A 22,164-nucleotide genomic window follows, 5' to 3' on the forward strand; every position below is an offset into this window, starting at 1 on the left:
GTGAAATTCATGAGGGAGACTGATGAGACCAAGGCTGTGGAAACCTCTACGGCCCTGAAAGGTTGGATTCTCAGCTAATCCAGACAGCTATGATGCATTATAATACATTCTATCCAAAAATCAAACTGCAGAAAACAAAAGTTAACGTTGTTTAATTTTTTGCAACGATGCAAAACTGAAAACTAAAATAGGAATTGATTTGTTAGAAAGGAAACCAAACTCATGTTGTCAGCAGATTATTCTATAATAATAAATCAGGGTGGAGGGAGGGAGGGCAGGGCCCTGCAGGTGAGCAGGGTGGTATTGATCGGTTCAGTGTTCCTTATTAGAAGCGGTAGCAACAGAGATAGCGCCCTTCCCAGCGTGAAGGAACATGCCTTCAGACTCAGAGGTACGTGCCCGAATCAACGACAACGTACAGAGGATATTTCTTGACTCAATTCGTCAAGCTCCACATCGTACTCCAGTCTCTGGATTTAATGAGCTTAAGAATGACATTTTGACAACTCGCAAAATTAGAGACTTCTCGGTCTCAAAACCACGCCTACACAACTAACCTAACACCACACATTACACGACATCACAAACACATCTCTAGACATTGCTGCGCCAATATTCAGCCAAATGTTGAGTGTGTTCCATGTCTGAGATCACATAAAACACTAAAACCGACATACCGGTGACAATATGAAACAATAGGAAGAGTGACTCATATCATAGAGTAGGGATGTGTTCCCTTCCTTGGGCCCCTTTGTTGGGGAATTCATTACAGAAGAAGTATTCATTCAAAATTGGGGGCTCCAAGGCTCCAAAATACTCCTCGTTTACAAGGGCAGTCTGACAGGAGAGTGGGCACGATAACACACACACACACACACACCCTGAAGGGAGAGGAGTAGGCAGGAAGCCACAATTAAATAAAACCAATGAATTTTAGATAACACTGAAAGCACTTTATCCATCAAATAGATATTTAAATGTATTTGCTATTGTTGGTTTGTTCTCCGGTGGTGACTGTCAATCCTGTTAGTCTGGGAGCAGAGATATTACCCTGATAAATCAGCTGTGGAAGGAGACAACGCTATCCTACAACTCAGTGTCCCCGATGTTTAATGATACACTGTTCAATATAGGCTGCATGACGAAAGAACAGGCCGTTAGGAAAGTAATAGGGAAGGACCAAACAGTGGTGTAAAGTACTATGGTAGTACGTGAAGGAACATGTACTTAAGTAGTACTTTAAAGTAGTTTTACTTAAGTAGTTTTTGGGGGGCATCTGGTACTTAACTATTTATATTATTTACAACTTTTACTTCACTACATTCCTTAAGAAAATATTGTACTTTTTACCCTATACATTTACCTTGACACCCAAAAGTACTTGTTAAATTTGAATGCTTAGCAGGACAGGAAAGTAGTCAAATTCACACAGTTATCAAGAGAACATCCATGGTCATCCCTACTGCCTCTGATCTGGCGAACTCACTAAACACAAATGGTTTGTTTGTAAATGATGTCTGAGTGTTGGACTGTGCCCCTGGCATTACATAACTTTTTTTTTAATGGTACCATCTGGTTTGCTTAATGAGGAATTTGAAATGATTTATACTTTTACTTTTGATACTTAAGTATATTTTATATCAAATAATTTTAGACTTTTACTCAATAATTATTTTACTGGGTGACTTTTACTTGAGTCATTTTCTATTAAGGCATCTTTACTTTTACTCAAGTATGACAGTTGGGGACTTTTTCCACCACTGCTGCCAAATGATTGCACCTAAAAGATGAGGCCTCAGACTCCAGCACAGTATCTGAGCACAGATGACATCACACCAAGACAGGACACAGCTATACTCAAAAGGGAGATTACAACGAACGAACAGTGAATAGGGAAAGATGGAATGGATTTCAAGTACATTGAAAAAATTAAATAACACTTCTAACAACAGCCATTGTGCTGAGTCCATCTGATCTGATTTGGCACTGTAGCAGAGAGAGAGTTCACTCCTTGGACTCTATAAGAAGCCAGAGTGGAACTCATCCTGATGTGTCACAATCACGAGCCATGTGTCACAATCATGAGAATGTCTGCCAAAACTGGAGGAGTTTAAGAACCCCCCCCCAAGTCGGAGAGAGCAGAGGGAGCAGAGAGAAGAGAGAGGGAGCAGAGAGAAGAGAGAGGGAGCAGAGAGAAGAGAGAGGGAGCAGAGAGAGAGAGAGGGAGCAGAGAGAGAGAGGGAGCAGAGAGAGAGAGGGAGCAGAGAGAGAGAGGGAGCAGAGAGAGAGAGGGAGCAGAGAGAGAGAGGGAGCAGAGAGAGAGAGGGAGCAGAGAGAGAGAGGGAGCAGAGAGAGGGAGCAGAGAGAGAGAGGGAGCAGAGAGAGAGGGAGCAGAGAGAGAGAGGGAGCAGAGGGAGCAGAGAGAGGGAGCAGAGAGAGGGAGCAGAGAGAGAGAGGGAGCAGAGAGAGAGGGAGCAGAGAGAGAGAGCAGAGAGAGAGAGCAGAGAGAGAGAGCAGAGAGAGAGAGCAGAGAGAGAGAGCAGAGAGAGAGAGCAGAGAGAGAGAGCAGAGAGAGAGAGCGAGCAGAGAGAGAGAGCAGAGAAATGCAAGGAGCTCCTGGTTTAATTACGGAATTAGTCAAGTGTGTATAGAGGATGAATTTCCTCCATCATGTTAGTTATAGATGTTTTACAATGAAAATATGAACAGGCCTAAAACTGTTTTACTTTGACACAGCAACTTCAGAAGGTGTGTGTGTGTGTGTGTGTGTGCCCACCTATCTTCTTATTGCGCTCCTCTCCTCTGGTGTGCATGATGATGGGAGAGTAGATGAAGGGACTCTTGGTGGACATGTTGTTTTCCAGGAGGCCTTTCTGTTTGTGGGGGCGCAGGCTGACGGGCAGATCCAGCAGCTTTACTGATCTGTAGGAGGGGAGAACCAATTCATCACTCAAATGTGTTTTATACAGCCATTTTCACATGAGCAGAGGTCACAACGTGCTGTACAGATACCCAGCCTATCCTAAACAGCAAGCAATGCAGAAGCACAGTGGCTAGGAAAAACACCCTAGAAATGCAGGAACCTAGTAAGAAAACCTAGAGAGAAACTGGGCTCTGATGTGTGGCCAGTCCTCTTCCGGCTGTGCTGGGTGGAGATTTAAGAGTACATGTGGCCATTAAGGTCAAGACGTTTGTCAAGGGACGGGAGATGGAGGCCGAGACAAAGATAAACAGTTTTATCTCAACATGTCCCTTAAAAGGACCAGAGAGAGAAAATTAGATGGATTTTGGCATGGTGACCTGAGCCAATCTCTCACACACACACACACACACCTCTGCCAATCATATGGTGAATTTCGTCCTGAGATTCTTAGCACAGGCCATTTAATGAGCAAAGCATTCTGGGGGTGTGAATTGGAGCTAGTGGACACAGCACTTATCACCTCTCTGAGAAGCCAGGCATTCCTCTATCTGTACAGAATGTCCTCCATCTCTCCTGGCTCTACTAATGGCCCTGCCACCACAGAAAGAGGGGGAGATGGATACAGAGAAGATAGAAAACAGAGAGAAAAAGTGAATATAAAGATGGACAGCATTCTGAGTGGTGTTTTGAGTGAACAGTACGTACGTACTGTAACCTAAACACTAAGCTGCCTTTTAAAAGTGCACAATACTATTTTCCTGGCTAAATGAAATAATTAACTTAAATTGCATCAATAAAAAATGGCCAACTCAAACAGAAACAACTCTTCAGCTCTTTTCAACAGCCAAGCATGGACCACTAAACATGGTGATGCAAAAGCCAGAGCCCCAGTCTAGCCAACCCAGGCCTAATATTCAACAGAGCCCCAGTCTAGCCAACCCAGGCCTAATATTCAACAGAGCCCCAGTCTAGCCAACCCAGGCCTAATATTCAACAGAGCCCCAGTCTAGCCAACCCAGGCCTAATATTCAACAGAGCCCCAGTCTAGCCAACCCAGGCCTAATATTCAACAGAGCCCCAGTCTAGCCAACCCAGGCCTAATATTCAACAGAGCCCCAGTCTAGCCAACCCAGGCCTAATATTCAACAGAGCCCCAGTCTAGCCAACCCAGGCCTAATATTCAACAGAGCCCCAGACTAGCCAACCCAGGCCTAATATTCAACAGAGCCCCAGACTAGCCAACCCAGGCCTAATATTCAACAGAGCCCCAGACTAGCCAACCCAGGCCTAATATTCAACAGAGCCCCAGTCTAGCCAACCCAGGCCTAATATTCAACAGAGCCCCAGACTAGCCAACCCAGGCCTAATATCCAACAGAGCCCCAGACTAGCCAACCCAGGCCTAATATTCAACAGAGCCCCAGACTAGCCAACCCAGGCCTAATATTCAACAGAGCCCCAGACTAGCCAACCCAGGCCTAATATTCAACAGAGCCCCAGACTAGCCAACCCAGGCCTAATATTCAACAGAGCCCCAGACTAGCCAACCCAGGCCTAATATTCAACAGAGCCCCAGACTAGCCAACCCAGGCCTAATATTCAACAGAGCCCCAGACTAGCCAACCCAGGCCTAATATTCAACAGAGCCCCAGACTAGCCAACCCAGGCATAATATCCAACAGAGCCCCAGACTAGCCAACCCAGGCCTAAAATATCCAACAGAGCCCCAGACTAGCCAACCCAGGCCTAATATTCAACAGAGCCCCAGACTAGCCAACCCAGGCATAATATCCAACAGAGCCCCAGACTAGCCAACCCAGGCCTAATATCCAACAGAGCCCCAGACTAGCCAACCCAGGCATAATATCCAACAGAGCCCCAGTCTAGCCAACCCAGGCCTAATATCCAACAGAGCCCCAGACTAGCCAACCCAGGCCTAATATCCAACAGAGCCCCAGACTAGCCAACCCAGGCCTAATATCCAACAGAGCCCCAGACTAGCCAACCCAGGCATAATATCCAACAGAGCCCCAGACTAGCCAACCCAGGCCTAATATCCAACAGAGCCCCAGTCTAGCCAACCCAGGCCTAATATCCAACAGAGCCCCAGACTAGCCAACCCAGGCCTAATATCCAACAGAGCCCCAGACTAGCCAACCCAGGCCTAATATTCAACAGAGCCCCAGACTAGCCAACCCAGGCCTAATATTCAACAGAGCCCCAGACTAGCCAACCCAGGCCTAATATCCAACAGAGCCCCAGACTAGCCAACCCAGGCCTAATATTCAACAGAGCCCCAGACTAGCCAACCCAGGCCTAATCTTCAACAGAGCCCCAGTCTAGCCAACCCAGGCCTAATCTTCAACAGAGCCCCAGTCTAGCCAACCCAGGCCTAATCTTCAACAGAGCCCCAGTCTAGCCAACCCAGGCCTAATATCCAACAGAGCCCCAGTCTAGCCAACCCAGGCCTAATATCCAACAGAGCCCCAGTCTAGCCAACCCAGGCCTAATATTCAACAGAGCCCCAGTCTAGCCAACCCAGGCCTAATATTCAACAGAGCCCCAGTCTAGCCAACCCAGGCCTAATCTTCAACAGAGCCCCAGTCTAGCCAACCCAGGCCTAATCTTCAACAGAGCCCCAGTCTAGCCAACCCAGGCCTAATATCCAACAGAGCCCCAGTCTAGCCAACCCAGGCCTAATATCCAACAGAGCCCCAGTCTAGCCAACCCAGGCCTAATATTCAACAGAGCCCCAGTCTAGCCAACCCAGGCCTAATATTCAACAGAGCCCCAGTCTAGCCAACCCAGGCCTAATATTCAACAGAGCCCCAGTCTAGCCAACCCAGGCCTAATATCCAACAGAGCCCCAGTCTAGCCAACCCAGGCCTAATATTCAACAGAGCCCCAGTCTAGCCAACCCAGGCCTAATATCCAACAGAGCCCCAGTCTAGCCAACCCAGGCCTAATATTCAACAGAGCCCCAGACTAGCCAACCCAGGCCTAATCTTCAACAGAGCCCCAGTCTAGCCAACCCAGGCCTATTTAATAGTGGTGTTCATTTCTGTTTATACGACTGATTTTTACTGAAACGTAAATGAGTCATATTTCACCACAAATACATTTACAAGTAGATGCTTCTGTAAATCAGTGTCATGTAAAATGTGCACTTAGATCTCAAACAGCTATAACTCTGTTCTGACCAGGAGGGAGGAGAAGAGCTACATTTCAGTCATTACACCACCGTCAGAAATACCTGACATTGTTGAGAGGGAGGAAATATTGTCTGTTGATTAATCACGCCACTCAGAGTAGCAGTTACTCCATGTTAGAACAGTGTCGTAACTATGACGAGTTCATTGGTACATTGATTAGATCAATCCAAATATGACAGTTCAGACACCATGGCTGTGTTCATTAGGGCCCACCGCAGCAAAATGTTTTGCAACATCATGAGGGCCTCCATTTCAGAGCGCTTTATTTTAGATTTTGTGCCTAACGAAGACAACCCAGAGCACTCACCACCTTTGACTGACTTCCCTAACAACTGTTGATGAGAAAGAGAGATGATTGATTGACATACCTGATGATGGGTAGCTTGGTGAAGGCTACAGGGGGCAGTTTGAGGCCATCAGGCAGGGTGAGAACCTCCATTCCCCCTGGACATTTAGATGTGTAGTTCTCCAGACTCTGAGTCACCTCCTTCTTCTCTGTGGACCAGTGGAGGAGTCGGGTGAGAAAGGTACAGCACATTATTGATAGTCAGTCTGACCATTTCCAGTCACCAAGGAACAAAACATGTCTACAAAAACAAAAGAAAGTGTGTTTTTTTTAGGGCTGAACCCATTTAGTCGACTGTTCGGTCGACTTACATTTTAGGCGAGCAGTAGCAAAAAAAAAAAAAAAAAAAAAAAGAGAGAGAGAGAGAGAGAGAGAGAGAGAGAGAGAGAGAGAGAGAGAGAGAGAGAGAGAGAGAGAGAGAGAGAGAGAGAGAGAGAGAGAGAGAGAGAGAGAGAGAGAGAGACAGAGAGAGAGAGAAACAGAGAGAGAGAGAAACAGAGAGAGAGAGACAGAGAGAGAGAGAAACAGAGAGAGAGAGAAACAGAGAGAGAGAAACAGAGAGAGAGAGAAACAGAGAGAGAAACAGAGAGCGAGAGAAACAGCGAGAGCGAGAGAAACAGCGAGACAGAGAGAGCGAGAGAAACAGCGAGACAGAGAGAGCGAGAGAAACAGCGAGAGCGAGAGAAACAGCGAGAGCGAGAGAAACAGCGAGAGCGAGAGAAACAGCGAGACAGAGAGAGCGAGAGAAACAGCGAGAGCGAGAGAAACAGCGAGAGCGAGAGAAACAGCGAGAGAAACAGCGAGAGCGAGAGAAACAGCGAGAGCGAGAGAAACAGCGAGAGAAACAGCGAGAGCGAGAGAAACAGCGAGAGCGAGAGAAACAGCGAGAGCGAGAGAAACAGCGAGAGCGAGAGAAACAGCGAGAGAAACAGCGAGAGCGAGAGAAACAGCGAGAGCGAGCGAGCGAGACAGCGAGAGCGAGCGAGCGAGACAGCGAGAGCGAGCGAGCGAGACAGAGAGAGCGAGCGAGCGAGACAGAGAGAGCGAGCGAGCGAGACAGAGAGAGCGAGCGAGCGAGACAGAGAGAGCGAGCGAGCGAGACAGAGAGAGCGAGCGAGCGAGACAGAGAGAGCGAGCGAGCGAGACAGAGAGAGCGAGCGAGCGAGACAGAGAGAGCGAGCGAGCGAGACAGAGAGCGAGCGAGCGAGACAGAGAGAGCGAGCGAGCGAGACAGAGAGAGCGAGCGAGCGAGACAGAGAGAGCGAGCGAGCGAGACAGAGAGAGCGAGCGAGCGAGACAGAGAGAGCGAGCGAGCGAGACAGAGAGAGCGAGCGAGCGAGACAGAGAGAGCGAGCGAGCGAGACAGAGAGAGCGAGCGAGCGAGACAGAGAGAGCGAGCGAGCGAGACAGAGAGAGCGAGCGAGCGAGACAGAGAGAGCGAGCGAGCGAGACAGAGAGAGCGAGCGAGCGAGACAGAGAGAGCGAGCGAGCGAGACAGAGAGAGCGAGCGAGCGAGACAGAGAGAGCGAGCGAGCGAGACAGAGAGAGCGAGCGAGCGAGACAGAGAGAGCGAGCGAGCGAGACAGAGAGAGCGAGCGAGCGAGACAGAGAGAGAGAGAGCGAGCGAGACAGAGAGAGCGAGCGAGCGAGACAGAGAGAGAGCGAGCGAGCGAGACAGAGAGAGAGCGAGCGAGCGAGACAGAGAGAGCGAGCGAGCGAGACAGAGAGAGCGAGCGAGCGAGACAGAGAGAGAGAGCGAGCGAGCGAGACAGAGAGAGCGAGCGAGCGAGCGAGACAGAGAGAGACCGAGCGAGCGAGCGAGACAGAGAGAGCGAGCGAGCGAGACAGAGAGAGCGAGCGAGCGAGACAGAGAGAGCGAGCGAGCGAGACAGAGAGAGCGAGCGAGCGAGACAGAGAGAGCGAGCGAGCGAGACAGAGCGAGCGAGACAGAGCGAGCGAGAGAGACAGAGCGAGAGAGAGACAGAGCGAGCTGAGAGCGAGACAGAGCGAGCGAGCGAGACAGAGCGAGCGAGCGAGACAGAGAGAGCGAGCGAGACAGAGCGAGCGAGCGAGACAGAGAGAGCGAGCGAGACGGAGAGAGCGAGCGAGACGGAGAGAGCGAGCGAGACAGAGAGAGCGAGCGAGACAGAGAGAGCGAGCGAGACGGAGAGAGCGAGCGAGACAGAGAGAGCGAGCGAGACGGAGAGAGCGAGCGAGACGGAGAGAGCGAGCGAGACGGAGAGAGCGAGCGAGACAGAGCGAGCGAGCGAGACGGAGAGAGCGAGCGAGACGGAGAGAGCGAGCGAGACGGAGAGAGCGAGCGAGACGGAGAGAGCGAGAGAAACAGCGAGACAAAGAGATCGAGAGAAACAGAGAGAGCGATCGAGAGAAACAGAGAGAGCGAGAGAAACAGCGAGAGCGAGAGAAACAGCGAGACAGAGAGAGCGAGCGAGAGAAACAGAGAGAGCGAGCGAGAGAAACAGAGAGAGCGAGCGAGAGAAACAGAGAGAGCGAGCGAGAGAAACAGAGAGAGCGAGCGAGAGAAACAGAGAGAGCGAGCGAGAGAAACAGAGAGAGCGAGCGAGAGAAACAGAGAGAGCGAGCGAGAGAAACAGAGAGAGCGAGCGAGAGAAACAGAGAGAGCGAGCGAGAGAAACAGCGAGAGCGAGCGAGAGAAACAGCGAGACAGAGAGAAACAGCGAGACAGAGAGAAACAGCGAGACAGAGAGAAACAGCGAGACAGAGAGAAACAGCGAGACAGAGAGAAACAGCGAGACAGAGAGAAACAGCGAGACAGAGAGAAACAGCGAGACAGAGAGAAACAGCGAGACAGAGAGAAACAGAGCGAGAGAAACAGAGCGAGAGAAACAGAGCGAGAGAAACAGAGCGAGAGAAACAGAGCGAGAGAAACAGAGCGAGAGAAACAGAGCGAGAGAAACAGAGCGAGAGAAACAGAGCGAGAGAAACAGAGCGAGAGAAACAGAGCGAGAGAAACAGAGCGAGAGAAACAGAGCGAGAGAAACAGAGCGAGAGAAACAGAGCGAGAGAAACAGAGCGAGAGAAACAGAGCGAGAGAAACAGAGCGAGAGAAACAGAGCGAGAGAAACAGAGCGAGAGAAACAGAGCGAGAGAAACAGAGCGAGAGAAACAGAGCGAGAGAAACAGAGCGAGAGAAACAGAGCGAGAGAAACAGCGAGACAGCGAGAGAAACAGCGAGAGAAACAGCGAGACAGAGAAACAGCGAGACAGAGAAACAGCGAGAGAGAAACAGTGAGAGAGAAACAGAGCGAGAGAAACAGCGAGGGAGAAACAGCGAGAGAGAAACAGAGCGAGAGAAACAGAGCGAGAGAAACAGCGAGAGAGAAACAGCGAGAGAGAAACAGCGAGAGAGAAACAGCGAGAGAGAAACAGCGAGAGAGAAACAGCGAGACAGCGAGAGAAACAGCGAGACAGCGAGAGAAACAGCGAGACAGAGAAACAGCGAGACAGAGAAACAGCGAGACAGAGAAACAGCGAGACAGAGAAACAGCGAGACAGAGAAACAGCGAGACAGAGAAACAGCGAGACAGCGAGACAGAGAAACAGCGAGACAGAGAAACAGCGAGACAGAGAAACAGCGAGACAGAGAAACAGCGAGACAGAGAAACAGCGAGACAGAGAAACAGCGAGACAGAGAAACAGAGAAACAGCGAGACAGAGAAACAGCGAGACAGAGAAACAGCGAGACAGAGAAACAGCGAGACAGAGAAACAGCGAGACAGAGAAACAGCGAGACAGAGAAACAGCGAGACAGAGAAACAGCGAGACAGAGAGAGAGAGAGCGAGACAGAGAGAAACAGCGAGAAACAGCGAGACAGAGAGAGAGAGCGAGACAGAGAGAAACAGCGAGACAGAGAGAAACAGCAAGACAGAGAGAAACAGCGAGACAGAGAGAAACAGCGAGACAGAGAGAAACAGCGAGACAGAGAGAAACAGCGAGACAGAAACAGCGAGACAGAGAGAAACCGCGAGACAGCGAGAAACAGCGAGACAGAGAGAGACAGCGAGACAGAGAGAGACAAAGAGAGACAGCGGGTGCTTGTCAGACACGTTTTTTTAACACAGCAAGTCTGAGCACAATCAAATCAATTGCAGTCGGACACTAGTCATCTGTGTGTCATAATTATTTCATCCAACAGTGCGCTTACAAGCATCAGACAAGCTCAGTGTATATAGTTGATTTGATTAAAACACATAGGATGGGTCTATATTCGGAAAAATACACATTTAAACATTTGGACGAATCGATTGGTACAGACGTGGTGGGCTCCCAAGTGGCGCAGAGGTCTAAGGCACTGCATCTCAATGGTAGAGGCGTCACTAGCTCCTGGATCGATTCCAGGCTGTGTCACATCCGGCTGTGATTGGGAGTCCCATAGGGCGGCGCACAATTGGCCCAGTGTTGTCCAGGTTTGGCCGGGGTGGGCCATCATTGTAAATAAGAATTTGTTCTTAACGTACTTGCCTCGTTAAATAGAAAATATTTAATTAAGGATAACACAAATAACCCAGCTCCAGGCCAGCCCTCTCTTCTTCCCCATACTTCAGGTTTTAAGTCAGTAGCTGGATCAATAAAGATGTTTAGAGCCGTGCTGTATCATCACTCAGACTCGCTCCTTCAGTTGCATACAAACATGTCTCTATGAGTTACTCTGCTGGCCGGGTCTCACATCCACAGGGGCGGGCTGAGAGAGATATATACATCTATACTCCAGCCAAGCTCCTGGATAGGCTACTTCTCAGTTCCCCACTACACACCCCTGCTTGGACAGCCACAAAATATCACATTAAGAGCCTGAGCGACAGAGCAGCACAGACAGAACCTACTGTGGTTCAGATCCAGGACTCACAGGCAAACATGTCCTTTAGACGGAGGTCGTTGAGGAGAGTACATCAGAGAAATGTCAGGAAACAGAACATCCGTGACAGAATCACTTTACCACAACCTACATTTACATATTACCTTGACACCGGTACCCCCTGTATATAGCCTCCACATTGACTCTGTACCGGTACCCCCTGTATATAGCCTCCACATTGACTCTGTACCGGTACCCCCTGTATATAGCCTCCACATTGACTCTGTACCGGTACCCCCTGTATATAGCCTCCACATTGACTCTGTACCGGTACCCCCTGTATATAGCCTCCACATTGACTCTGTACCGGTACCCCTGTATATAGCCTCCACATTGACTCTGTACCGGTACCCCCTGTATATAGCCTCCACATTGACTCTGTACCGGTACCCCCTGTATATAGCCTCCACATTGACTCTGTACCGGTACCCCCTGTATATAGCCTCCACATTGACTCTGTACCGGTACCCCCTGTATATAGCCTCCACATTGACTCTGTACCGGTACCCCTGTATATAGCCTCCACATTGACTCTGTACCGGTACCCCCTGTATATAGCCTCCACATTGACTCTGTACTGGTACCCCCTGTATATAGCCTCCACATTGACTCTGTACCGGTACCCCCTGTATATAGCCTCCACATTGACTGTACCGGTACCCCCTGTATATAGCCTCCACATTGACTCTGTACCGGTACCCCCTGTATATAGCCTCCACATTGACTCTGTACCGGTACCCCCTGTATATAGCCTCCACATTGACTCTGTACCGGTACCCCCTGTATATAGCCTCCACATTGACTCTGTACCGGTACCCCCTGTATATAGCCTCCACATTGACTCTGTACCGGTAACCCCTGTATATAGCCTCCACATTGACTCTGTACCGGTAACCCCTGTATATAGCCTCCACATTGACTCTGTACCGGTACCCCCTGTATATAGCCTCCACATTGACTCTGTACCGGTACCCCCTGTATATAGCCTCCACATTGACTCTGTACCGGTACCCCATGTATATAGCCTCCACATTGACTCTGTACCGGCACCCCCTGTATATAGCCTCCACATTGACTCTGTACCGGTACCCCCTGTATATAGCCTCCACATTGACTCTGTACCGGTACCCCCTGTATACAGCCTCGCTACTCTTATTGTATTGTTGCTCCTTAATTATTCATTCATTAATTACATTTGATTTATTACATTTTTACTTCAATTTATTTTAGGAAGTACTTAACATTTTTTTCTCTAAAAAAATGGGCTTGTAAGTGAGGTCTACACCTGGAGATTTCAGCGCATGTGACAAATAACATTTGATTTGATTTAAAATCTCAGTCACGAGTGCCATTATTGAAAACATTGCTTTACATAAATGATTTATCTATCAACCTGTTTTTACAGAGAACATTCCTGGAACTTAGAAAGGTCCCCAAATGAAGGTTTTTAAGGGATGTTAAAGCCCTCTTTATTACAAGGCAAGTCACATTCAGCGTTGTGTGTTTGCAGTGTTGGGAAGTGGCTTAGTGATAATGGTTGAACAAGCAGAGAAATGCTGCATGCAGCATATAAAATAGCCTGGAGGTAGAGATGGACTTATGCACGGCTTTGAGTATTGTTGCTGACCGTACATTTAGACCACAACCGTCATGGTGGATGGTTACCTGCCTGCCTGTATCTCTCCGTTTACCTGCCTGGCTGTCTACCCCTCTCCCAGCCTGCCTGCCTGCCCGTCTGCCTGTATCTCCCCGTTTGCCTGCCTGGCTGTCTACCCCTCTCCCAGCCTGCCTGCCTGGCTGTCTACCCCTCTCCCAGCCTGCCTGCCCGTCTGCCTGTATCTCCCCGTTTGCCTGCCTGGCTGGCTGTCTACCCCTCTCCCAGCCTGCCTGCCTGTATCGCCCAGTTTACCTGCCTGGCTGTCTACCCCTCTCCCAGCCTGCCTGCCTGTATCTCCCCGTTTACCTGCCTGACTGTCTACCCCTCTCCCAGCCTGCCCGTCTGCCTGTATCTCCCCGTTTACCTGCCTGGCTGTCTACCCCTCTCCCAGCCTGCCTGCCTGTATCGCCCCGTTTACCTGCCTGGCTGTCTACCCCTCTTCCAGCCTGCCCGCCTGTATCTCCCCGTTTACCTGCCTGGCTGTCTACCCCTCTCCCAGCCTGCCAGTCTGCCTGTATCTCCCCCTTTACCTGCCTGGCTGTCTACCCCTCTCCCAGCCTGCCCGTATCTCCCCGTTTACCTGCCTGGCTGTCTACCCCTCTCCCAGCCTGCCCGTCTGCCTGTATCTCCCCGTTTACCTGCCTGGCTGTCTACCCCTCTCCCAGCCTGCCTGTCTGCCTGTATCTCCCCGTTTACCTGCCTGGCTGTCTACCCCTCTCCCAGCCTGCCCGTCTGCCTGTATCTCCCTGTTTACCTGCCTGGCTGTCTACCCCTCTCCCAGCCTGCCCGTCTGCCTGTATCTCCCCGTTTACGTGCCTGGCTGTCTACCCCTCTCCCAGCCTGCCCGTATCTCCCCGTTTACCTGCCTGGCTGTCTACCCCTCTCCCAGCCTGCCAGTCTGCCTGTATCTCCCCGTTTACCTGCCTGGCTGTCTACCCCTCTCCCAGCCTGCCCGTCTGCCTGTATCTCCCCGTTTACCTGCCTGGCCGTCTACCCCTCTCCCAGCCTGCCCGTCTGCCTGTATCTCCCCGTTTACCTGCCTGGCCGTCTACCCCTCTCCCAGCCTGCCCGTCTGCCTGTATCTCCCCGTTTACCTGCCTGGCCGTCTACCCCTCTCCCAGCCCGTCTGCCTGTATCTCCCCGTTTACCTGCCTGGCTGTCTACCCCTCTCCCAGCCTGCCTGCCTGCCTGCCTGTATCTCCCAGTTTACCTGCCTGGCTGTCTACCCCTCTCCCAGCCTGCCCGTCTGCCTGTATCTCCCCGTTTACCTGCCTGGCTGTCTACCCCTCTCCCAGCCCGTCTGCCTGTATCTCCCCGTTTACCTGCCTGGCTGTCTACCCCTCTCCCAGCCTGCCTGCCTGCCTGCCTGTATCTCCCAGTTTACCTGCCTGGCTGTCTACCCCTCTCCCAGCCTGCCCGTCTGCCTGTATCTCCCCGTTTACCTGCCTGGCTGTCTACCCCTCTCCCAGCCCGTCTGCCTGTATCTCCCCGTTTACCTGCCTGGCCGTCTACCCCTCTCCCAGCCCGTCTGCCTGTATCTCCCCGTTTACCTGCCTGGCTGTCTACCCCTCTCCCAACCTGCCTGTGGTCCTTCTGTAGCTCAGTTGGTAGAGCATGGCGCTTGTAACGCCAGGGTAGTGGGTTCGATCCCCGGGACCACCCATACATAGAATGTATGCACACATGACTGTAAGTCGCTTTGGATAAAAGCGTCTGCTAAATGGCATATATTATCTCCCCGTTTACCTGCCTGGCTGTCTACCCCTCTCCCAGCCTGCCCGTCTGCCTGCATCTCCCCGTTTACCTGCCTGGCTGTCTACCCCTCTCCCAGCCCGTCTGTCTGTATCTCCCCGTTTACCTGCCTGGCTGTCTACCCCTCTCCCAGCCTGCCCGTCTGCCTGTATCTCCCCGTTTACCTGCCTGGCTGTCTACCCCTCTCCCAGCCCGTCTGCCTGTATCTCCCCGTTTACCTGCCTGTTCCTAAACCTGCATGGAATCTGTCTGTTACATTTCAATTTAGTAAATTGTATTTGGAAGCCCAAGTAACGTAGTCTAACAGTAGAAACATGAAGAGTTGAAGGACAGACCATGAAGGACAGACCGTGAAGGACAGACCGTGAAGGACAGACCGTGAAGGACAGACCGTGAAGGACAGACCGTGAAGGACAAAAACTCTGTATTGATTGTCCTTTTGGGATGATGTGAGGTAAACACCATGTTTGGAGAGTTCACTGCAGCATTACACAAACCTCCCCCCTCTCTCTCCCTCCCTCCCCCATTTCAGTTCTGAGTCCTATCAGCAACCCCCTCCCATCCCAAAATACAGCTGCTTTCAACTCCAGTACAATTCCTGTGGGGAATCGATTCAACTCACTTTCACTTGAAGATTTTCGAGAGCAGAATGTGACTAAATAAGTCAACATTAAAAAGGAAATTAAAACACGTTTGCCATGAATTAGTATGTCAGTCCATCAGTCAGCAGACAGATAAAAAAGCAATTCAATAAATAAGTATCAGCTTTGGAAGACTTGAGCCAAAACTAAACAACAGGAAATCAGATTTAAAATAAGCCCACATCAGTTAAATAGCCTGACCACATGATGTGCCTCTCCAAATTCTAAATACATAGTTAGAAAACGCAGTCAGACAAAAACATGTCTTTTTCCATTTAACCTGCAGACCATACATTATCAACCCCCGACCTGGTGGAGTCCAGAAACAGAGTGGACAACCGGCAAGCCCATAAATAAACGCCGCCTCCTCCACTTTACTGCTCACATTGAGTAATGAACCACTGCATTGGTAATGAGTCAATCCATTCTAGCATTTACTGGGCTCAGTGATACAGACTCCATAACAGAGGTAACATGTACTGGGCTCAGTGATACAGACTCCATAACAGAGATAACATGTACTGGGCTCAGTGACACAGACTCCATAACAGAGGTAACATGTACTGGACTCAGTGACACAGACTCCATAACAGAGGTAACATGTACTGGACTCAGTGACACAGACTCCATAACAGAGGTAACATGTACTGGGCTCAGTGACACAGACTCCATAACAGAGGTAACATGTACTGGGCTCAGTGACACAGACTCCATAACAGAGGTAACATGTACTGGGCTCAGTGACACACACTCCATAACAGAGGTAACATGTACTGGACTCAGTGATACAGACTCCATTACAGAGGTAACATGTACTGGGCTCAATGACACAGACTCCATAACAGAGGTAACATGTACTGGACTCAGTGACACAGACTCCATAACAGAGGTTAACAAAACATCTTCCCAGAGACATAAAGAGAAAACATTGTTTTCCTTTTGTCTTTTCAGCAAAAACACAGAACACACAACTTTGAATTAGGCCTAAAGCGGTGAACAGAGTACTTAAAACCCAAGTTGATATATTATTTAGTACGATCCCACAGAAATCAACTCATTAAAACAAGGCAAAACAGATCCAAGACTCAAATTCTACATTCATTCTTACGCAAGAGGTTCGACTTTGTTAAACTTTGAAAATGTCCTTAAATTACACCGATGTGACTATCATTTCTCAGTTCCTACGCTGGTTTTGAAGACAAACCCCTACATTTCCATCCAGAGCAGCAACAGATCAATAGCCTATGGTGTGGTACTGAAGAGAGGACCCCTGGTGAGAACTTCTAAGAAAGTTAAAACATTTCGTGAGGCCTCTTAACTGACTGACACTCTAGGGGGTGTATACATCCTGACAGTACAGTAGTAACAGTCTCAATTAAACGGAGGGAGATTCTGCCGACTGTCACTGAAGATGGACTGCCCTGCCATGTTGGATGTGGTTGAAAGTGCTGACAGAATACAAACTGAAATGAATGTCAAATGAGATATGACAAATTGATTGATTTATTGTTTTGGGCCCTTACAAGAAGTCAACTGCAATGACATTACTTACTGCATTCATATTGCAGGCGAAAAGCCTCATCTTTCAGTTAACCAGACTACAGTGCTAGAAAATAAGTGACTGTCCCACTGGATGTCATAAGGTGAATGCACCAATTTGTAAGTCGCTCTGGATAAGAGCGTCTGCTAAATGACTTAAATGTAAATGTAAAATGTAATGTGGGTGGGACACTGGCAAAAAAGTGACAGACTTAGAAAATGTGTGTGTTTACTTCAGTGTAATGAGATGGAATGAGTGACTGGCCATCTTATGTGACTGAGTATCTAGGGAAATCAGGGGGGGGGCTGAGTGCCAGGGGCTTTCAAACAACTACATGAATAAGTAGACCTTTAATTGCTATTTCTGCCCCGATAAGGCTTCAACCAACATTATTCATTTTAACAACTATTTCTAAAAATAGGTCTCATGAAAAGCAATCTCTTACGGCCCTTTCTCCACTCAATATAGGTAAGAGCCACAGCACACAGCCAACAAATAAAATATTGATAATAATCTCCTGTCCCTGATATAGTGTGTGTGTGGGGGGGATCGATACATTTACAAATTGGGATATTACTTCTGACAATATAATGCGTCATATTGTTTTGACAAAAATCGCAATATTATTTTTGAGCAAGTTAGCTGTCTGTACCTGCACCAGAACTCCAGTATTTTTCCTCCATAGCTTGTTCTCCATCTTCTTTTTAACTTGTTAAATGCAGCTAAATTTAATCGAAAATGTAATCCCCAAAAGGAATTATTTATAATGAGAGGGCCATAAAGAATAACCAGTAATGCTGCATACTCAAAGAAAGGTTCAAATATCACCTTTCTGAATGTGCTACCGTGATGAAACCACTCTAGACTGGTGCCTGCAATCATTACATCTTGGTGCACCAGTCTAGAGTGGTTTCATCACGGTAGCACATTCAGAGATGGATTTATGGATTTATAGCCATTAAGCATAGATTTTAAACAAAAAACACTGTCATAGATGTACAAGATTGATATGAGATGAAAGGTGATTTCCTAACGAGTTCAAGGAAGCCAAAAGGTGATATTTGAACCTTTCTTTGAGTATTCTACTGACAATGAAAGTCTATGGCAATTGCATTGCTGTGTGCTTGATTTTATACACACGTCAGGAAAGGGTGTGGCTGAAATAGCCAAATCCACTAATTTGAAGGGGTGTCCACATACTTTTGTATAATCCATCTCTGAACACATGTTAGAATCACCTTCTTTCTGGGTAAATCTCTATTAACTTGACACACCTTGATTGTGCAACACTTGGCCATGACCCTTTTTGTAATTATTCAAGCTTTCTTCTGGGATGTTGCCTGTGCATAGCGCCATTCAGTTTCTTTTTTATCCTGAAAAACCTCCCAATCCTTAAAGATTACAAGCATACCCATAACATGTTTTAGCCACCACTATGCTTGAAAATATGGAGAGTGGTACTTAGTACCGCCTGGTATCTTTGTAGTGACTGGGTGTATTGATACACCATCCAAAGTGTAATTAATAACTTCACCATGCTCAAAGGGATATTCAATGTCTGCTTTTATTTCATTTTTATCCATCGACCAACAGATCTCTTCTTTGAGGTTCTGGAAAACCTCCCTGATCTTTGTGTTTGAATCTGTGTTTGAAATTCACTGCTGGACTGAGGGACCTTACAGATAATTGTATGTGTGGGGTACAGAGATGAGTGAGTCCATGCACCTTATTACGTTAAGCACATTTTTACTCCTGAACCTTTTAGGCTTGCCGAAACAAACGGTTTGACTACTCAGCTTTTCATGTTTTATTCATTTGTAGAAATGTCTAAAAACACAACGTCAGTGGAATTATGGGGTATTGTATGTAGGCCAGTGACAAAAATCTAAATCCATTGTAAATTCAGGCTGTAACACAACAAGATGGGAAGAAGTCAAGGGGTGTGAACACTTTCTGAAGGCACGATAATATCGTATGGTGAGAACCCTGGCAATTCCCAGCCCTAAACCCCACACACTTTACTTCCTCCTTTCATCCCTTTCTCCCATGCTGTCCTGAAGGTTCTGTGATGCAACGAGAGGAAAGATGCCACTCTTTCTCTCCTCCTACTCTCCCTCTCCCTCTCCCTCTCTCTCTCTCCCTCCTCTCTCTCTCCCTCTCCCCCTCCTCCCTCTCTCCCTCCCTCCCTCTCCCTCCCCCTCCCCTCTCTCTCTCCTCCCTCCCCCCCTCCTCCCTCTCTCCCTCCCTCTCTCCCTCCCTCTCTCTCCCTCCCTCTCTCTCCCTCCCTTCATCTCTCTCCTCCCTCCTCCTCTCTCTCTCCCTCCCTCCCTCCTCCCCTCCCTCTCCCCCTCCCTCCCCCTCTCTCTCCCCTCTCCCTCTCCCTCCCTCCCTCTCCCTCTCTCTCCCTCTCTCTCTCCCTCCCTCCCTCTCTCTCTCTCTCTCTCTCTCTCCCTCTCTCTCTCTCTCTCTCCCTCTCTCTCTCTCTCCCCCTCCTCCTCTCTCTCTCTCTCTCTCTCCACCCACTCCCAGGCAGGATGACACAGTGGTGACGTTAATGAGCTTGGCGTGATCACCTTTTCCTCAACCCCTCTCCCTTTTTCTCCTCGCCTAAGCCAGAGACATTAAGCAGTTACCTTCACTCTCTACAAAGGCCTAGCTTAAATAAAACATTTGAGGTATGTTTTTTAATGTCACCGATAGGGACTTGAAAAGGCACTACCACCTCAAGAAAGACCTTTGAAAGTGCCGGGCTCTGAAATTCAAAGCCGTGACGTTGCCTTTCCCCCGGGAGCTTCTGCTGTGACATTAAATGGGAAGACAGCAACGTGCTTAACGGAGGAACCGGGGTGGATATTATTTTACAGGGGTTGACTTCTAACACTTCAATTGTGTTTACCGTCGGTCACATACCACGATGCTGCGGGACAGAACAAATTCCTTGGTTTGTGCACCTGTGTAGACAAGCCCCTCTCGAGCAGCCAAACCCCAGGGCTTCAGAGGACTCGTGTATCAAGGTGTGTGTGCACAAAAGAGATGCGCACGACAGTTGTTCCTGCAAACGTGGGTAATTACACATTTTGAACTGGACAGAAAAGTGTGCGCGCATCTCCACGCAAATCTCAAATCATGTGTTCACACAACGTCTTGTGGTTGATCGACTGTATCAAACAAGTAGGATATTGTTACTTTGGGGGAATGGGGGAGATTGATGCACAGGAATTGTAATAATGGTCGGCTAATATAAATATTGGCCTAATGATAAAAGAGAATAATTTGCCATTGGTAAGAAGACCGCATGGCAGAATGTCATCTCATGTGTTAATTTAACTTTTGTTTTATATTCCTAAATCATAATCATATTGCAGGGCATGTCTCTCCTTTTCTGTCATGACTGGTTTATTCTACTACAAATACTAGGCTACTATTCATCACTCATTCAAGAAGACATGCTCTAAAGTGAACAGTGGCCAATGGCAGCATGTACAGGCTACAGTATTGCTTTGTGACAGGAACGTGACATAACAGCCTATTTCATCTCAGAGCCTGTGTCAACGATGCAGATGAAAACACAATCTACTGATAAAATAAATATGGAAAAATAAACTATTTGCATTTTGCATAGAAGTCACTGCAACAAAAAAAAAATACATTCTGCCCACACCTCTACAGAAATGTGATCAGATTTGCCATTGCAATATATTTAAGAAACTATCATGCCCAGGCGCGGTTATAGGCAGAGTTATAGAGCTAGTTCACAACCCCTACAAATATAGTATGGCTCTGATTTATCCATTAAAACATGCACATTTTGTGTGTGACAGTTTGTTCAATCCCAACAATTTGTTGCAAACGCAAATCCTAGAATCTCCATGTACACTAGATGTGTATTTGAAATGTACGCACGGTTGAGAAATGACACCCCAGATCTGTGGATTAAAAGGCACAATCTGGGATATTTGAAAATGGTTATGTTGTTTCCCCTTCCTCATCTGCCAGCTTTATACCAAACCAAGTGGCGCTGGGTTAACACACAAAGTCAGGATTGTGACTTTCAAGGAAAAGGCTGTAGCTGCTGGGACGAGACAGTCACACTGTTCCTCTGAGCTGTGCTGCTGTGTGTTCTACAATAACTCCCCAGACACGCAACGAACACAGCGAGGGGCCGCGCCCCATTACTGCATGCTGGGAGAAGACGGCCTGCAATAACCCCCGCCGTGGGTGACATCACCACACTGCAGACAAACAGCTGGGGGGGTGATAGAGAATAAAGAGGAAGAGGAGGGAGAGAGAGAGGGAGGAAGAGGAGGGAGAGAGAGAGGGAGGAAGAGGAGGGAGAGAGAGAGGGAGGAAGAGGAGCGAGACAAACAGCTGGGGGTGATAGAGAATAGAGAGGGAGGAAGAGGGAGTGAGAGGGAGGAAGAGGGAGAGAGAGGGAGGAAGAGGGAGAGAGAGGGAGGAAGGGAGAGAGAGGGAGGAAGAGAGAGAGGGAGGAAGAGAGAGAGGGAGGAAGAGAGAGAGGGAGGAAGAGAGAGAGAGGGAGAGAGGAAGAGGGGGAGAGGATGGGAAAGTGAGCGAGACAAACAAAAAGAGAGAGAGAGAGAGGCGGGTGAGGAGCGAAGGTGTGGAACCACAGTTTAGAGGGGAAAGATCTGTGCACGGCTCATTTCACAGTGTCTCTGCCAAAGCCACCATTGAGAAACTCACTGAGAAGTATAGAGGCTTTAAGCTGTTCAAACAGTCACTCGAGCATGGAGTGAGGAGTCTGGTGGACCAGGTTTCAACTGGAGTGAGATCAGTGCACATGCTAGCTCAAATATAACAATGAAATATGTTCTGTCACTTTTTCTATGCTCAGCCTCACACACACAAAATGTCACAGACAGAAAAGCCTTATTTCTCAAATCATACGTCTGGCCTTCCTGTCTGGAGGCATCACAGGCTGTAACTGCCCACTGTTAGCGTGACCGCCGCTGACACACGGATGCATGACTGCAACATGGATACAGCTGAGCTGCTGTTACTCCAGCAGGTTTACAAAGAGAGGATGCTGGGTAGATGGGAACAAAGCCTCCCTCAGTGTAGCAACAGTCCCTCGCTGCTGCTGACAGGGGCAAATATTTCATACTGTTGGCACTCTGCTCTCTCTCTGCTCTCTCTCTCTCTCTCTCTCTCCCATGCAACCTACTTGTTGTGTTT

The 22,164-nt window shown here is 48.7% G+C and overlaps 1 protein-coding gene across 2 annotated transcripts in view; it reads right to left on the minus strand.

Moving 5' to 3' along the window:
- The window catches only part of trappc9 (trafficking protein particle complex subunit 9), a 329,423-nt gene that overhangs the window by 282,405 nt on the left and 24,854 nt on the right, over positions 1 to 22,164 (minus strand). For both annotated transcript variants that reach the window (XM_046325762.1, XM_046325760.1), the window contains 2 exons: positions 6,503 to 6,629; positions 2,777 to 2,922 (listed from right to left, as the gene is read on the minus strand). In XM_046325762.1, the coding sequence (XP_046181718.1) occupies positions 2,777 to 2,922; positions 6,503 to 6,629 (273 nt within the window). The remainder of the gene's footprint in view (positions 1 to 2,776; positions 2,923 to 6,502; positions 6,630 to 22,164) is intronic.

Source organism: Oncorhynchus gorbuscha, linkage group LG24, assembly GCF_021184085.1.
Source record: "Oncorhynchus gorbuscha isolate QuinsamMale2020 ecotype Even-year linkage group LG24, OgorEven_v1.0, whole genome shotgun sequence".
In the NCBI taxonomy this organism is placed as follows: Eukaryota; Metazoa; Chordata; class Actinopteri; order Salmoniformes; family Salmonidae; genus Oncorhynchus; species Oncorhynchus gorbuscha.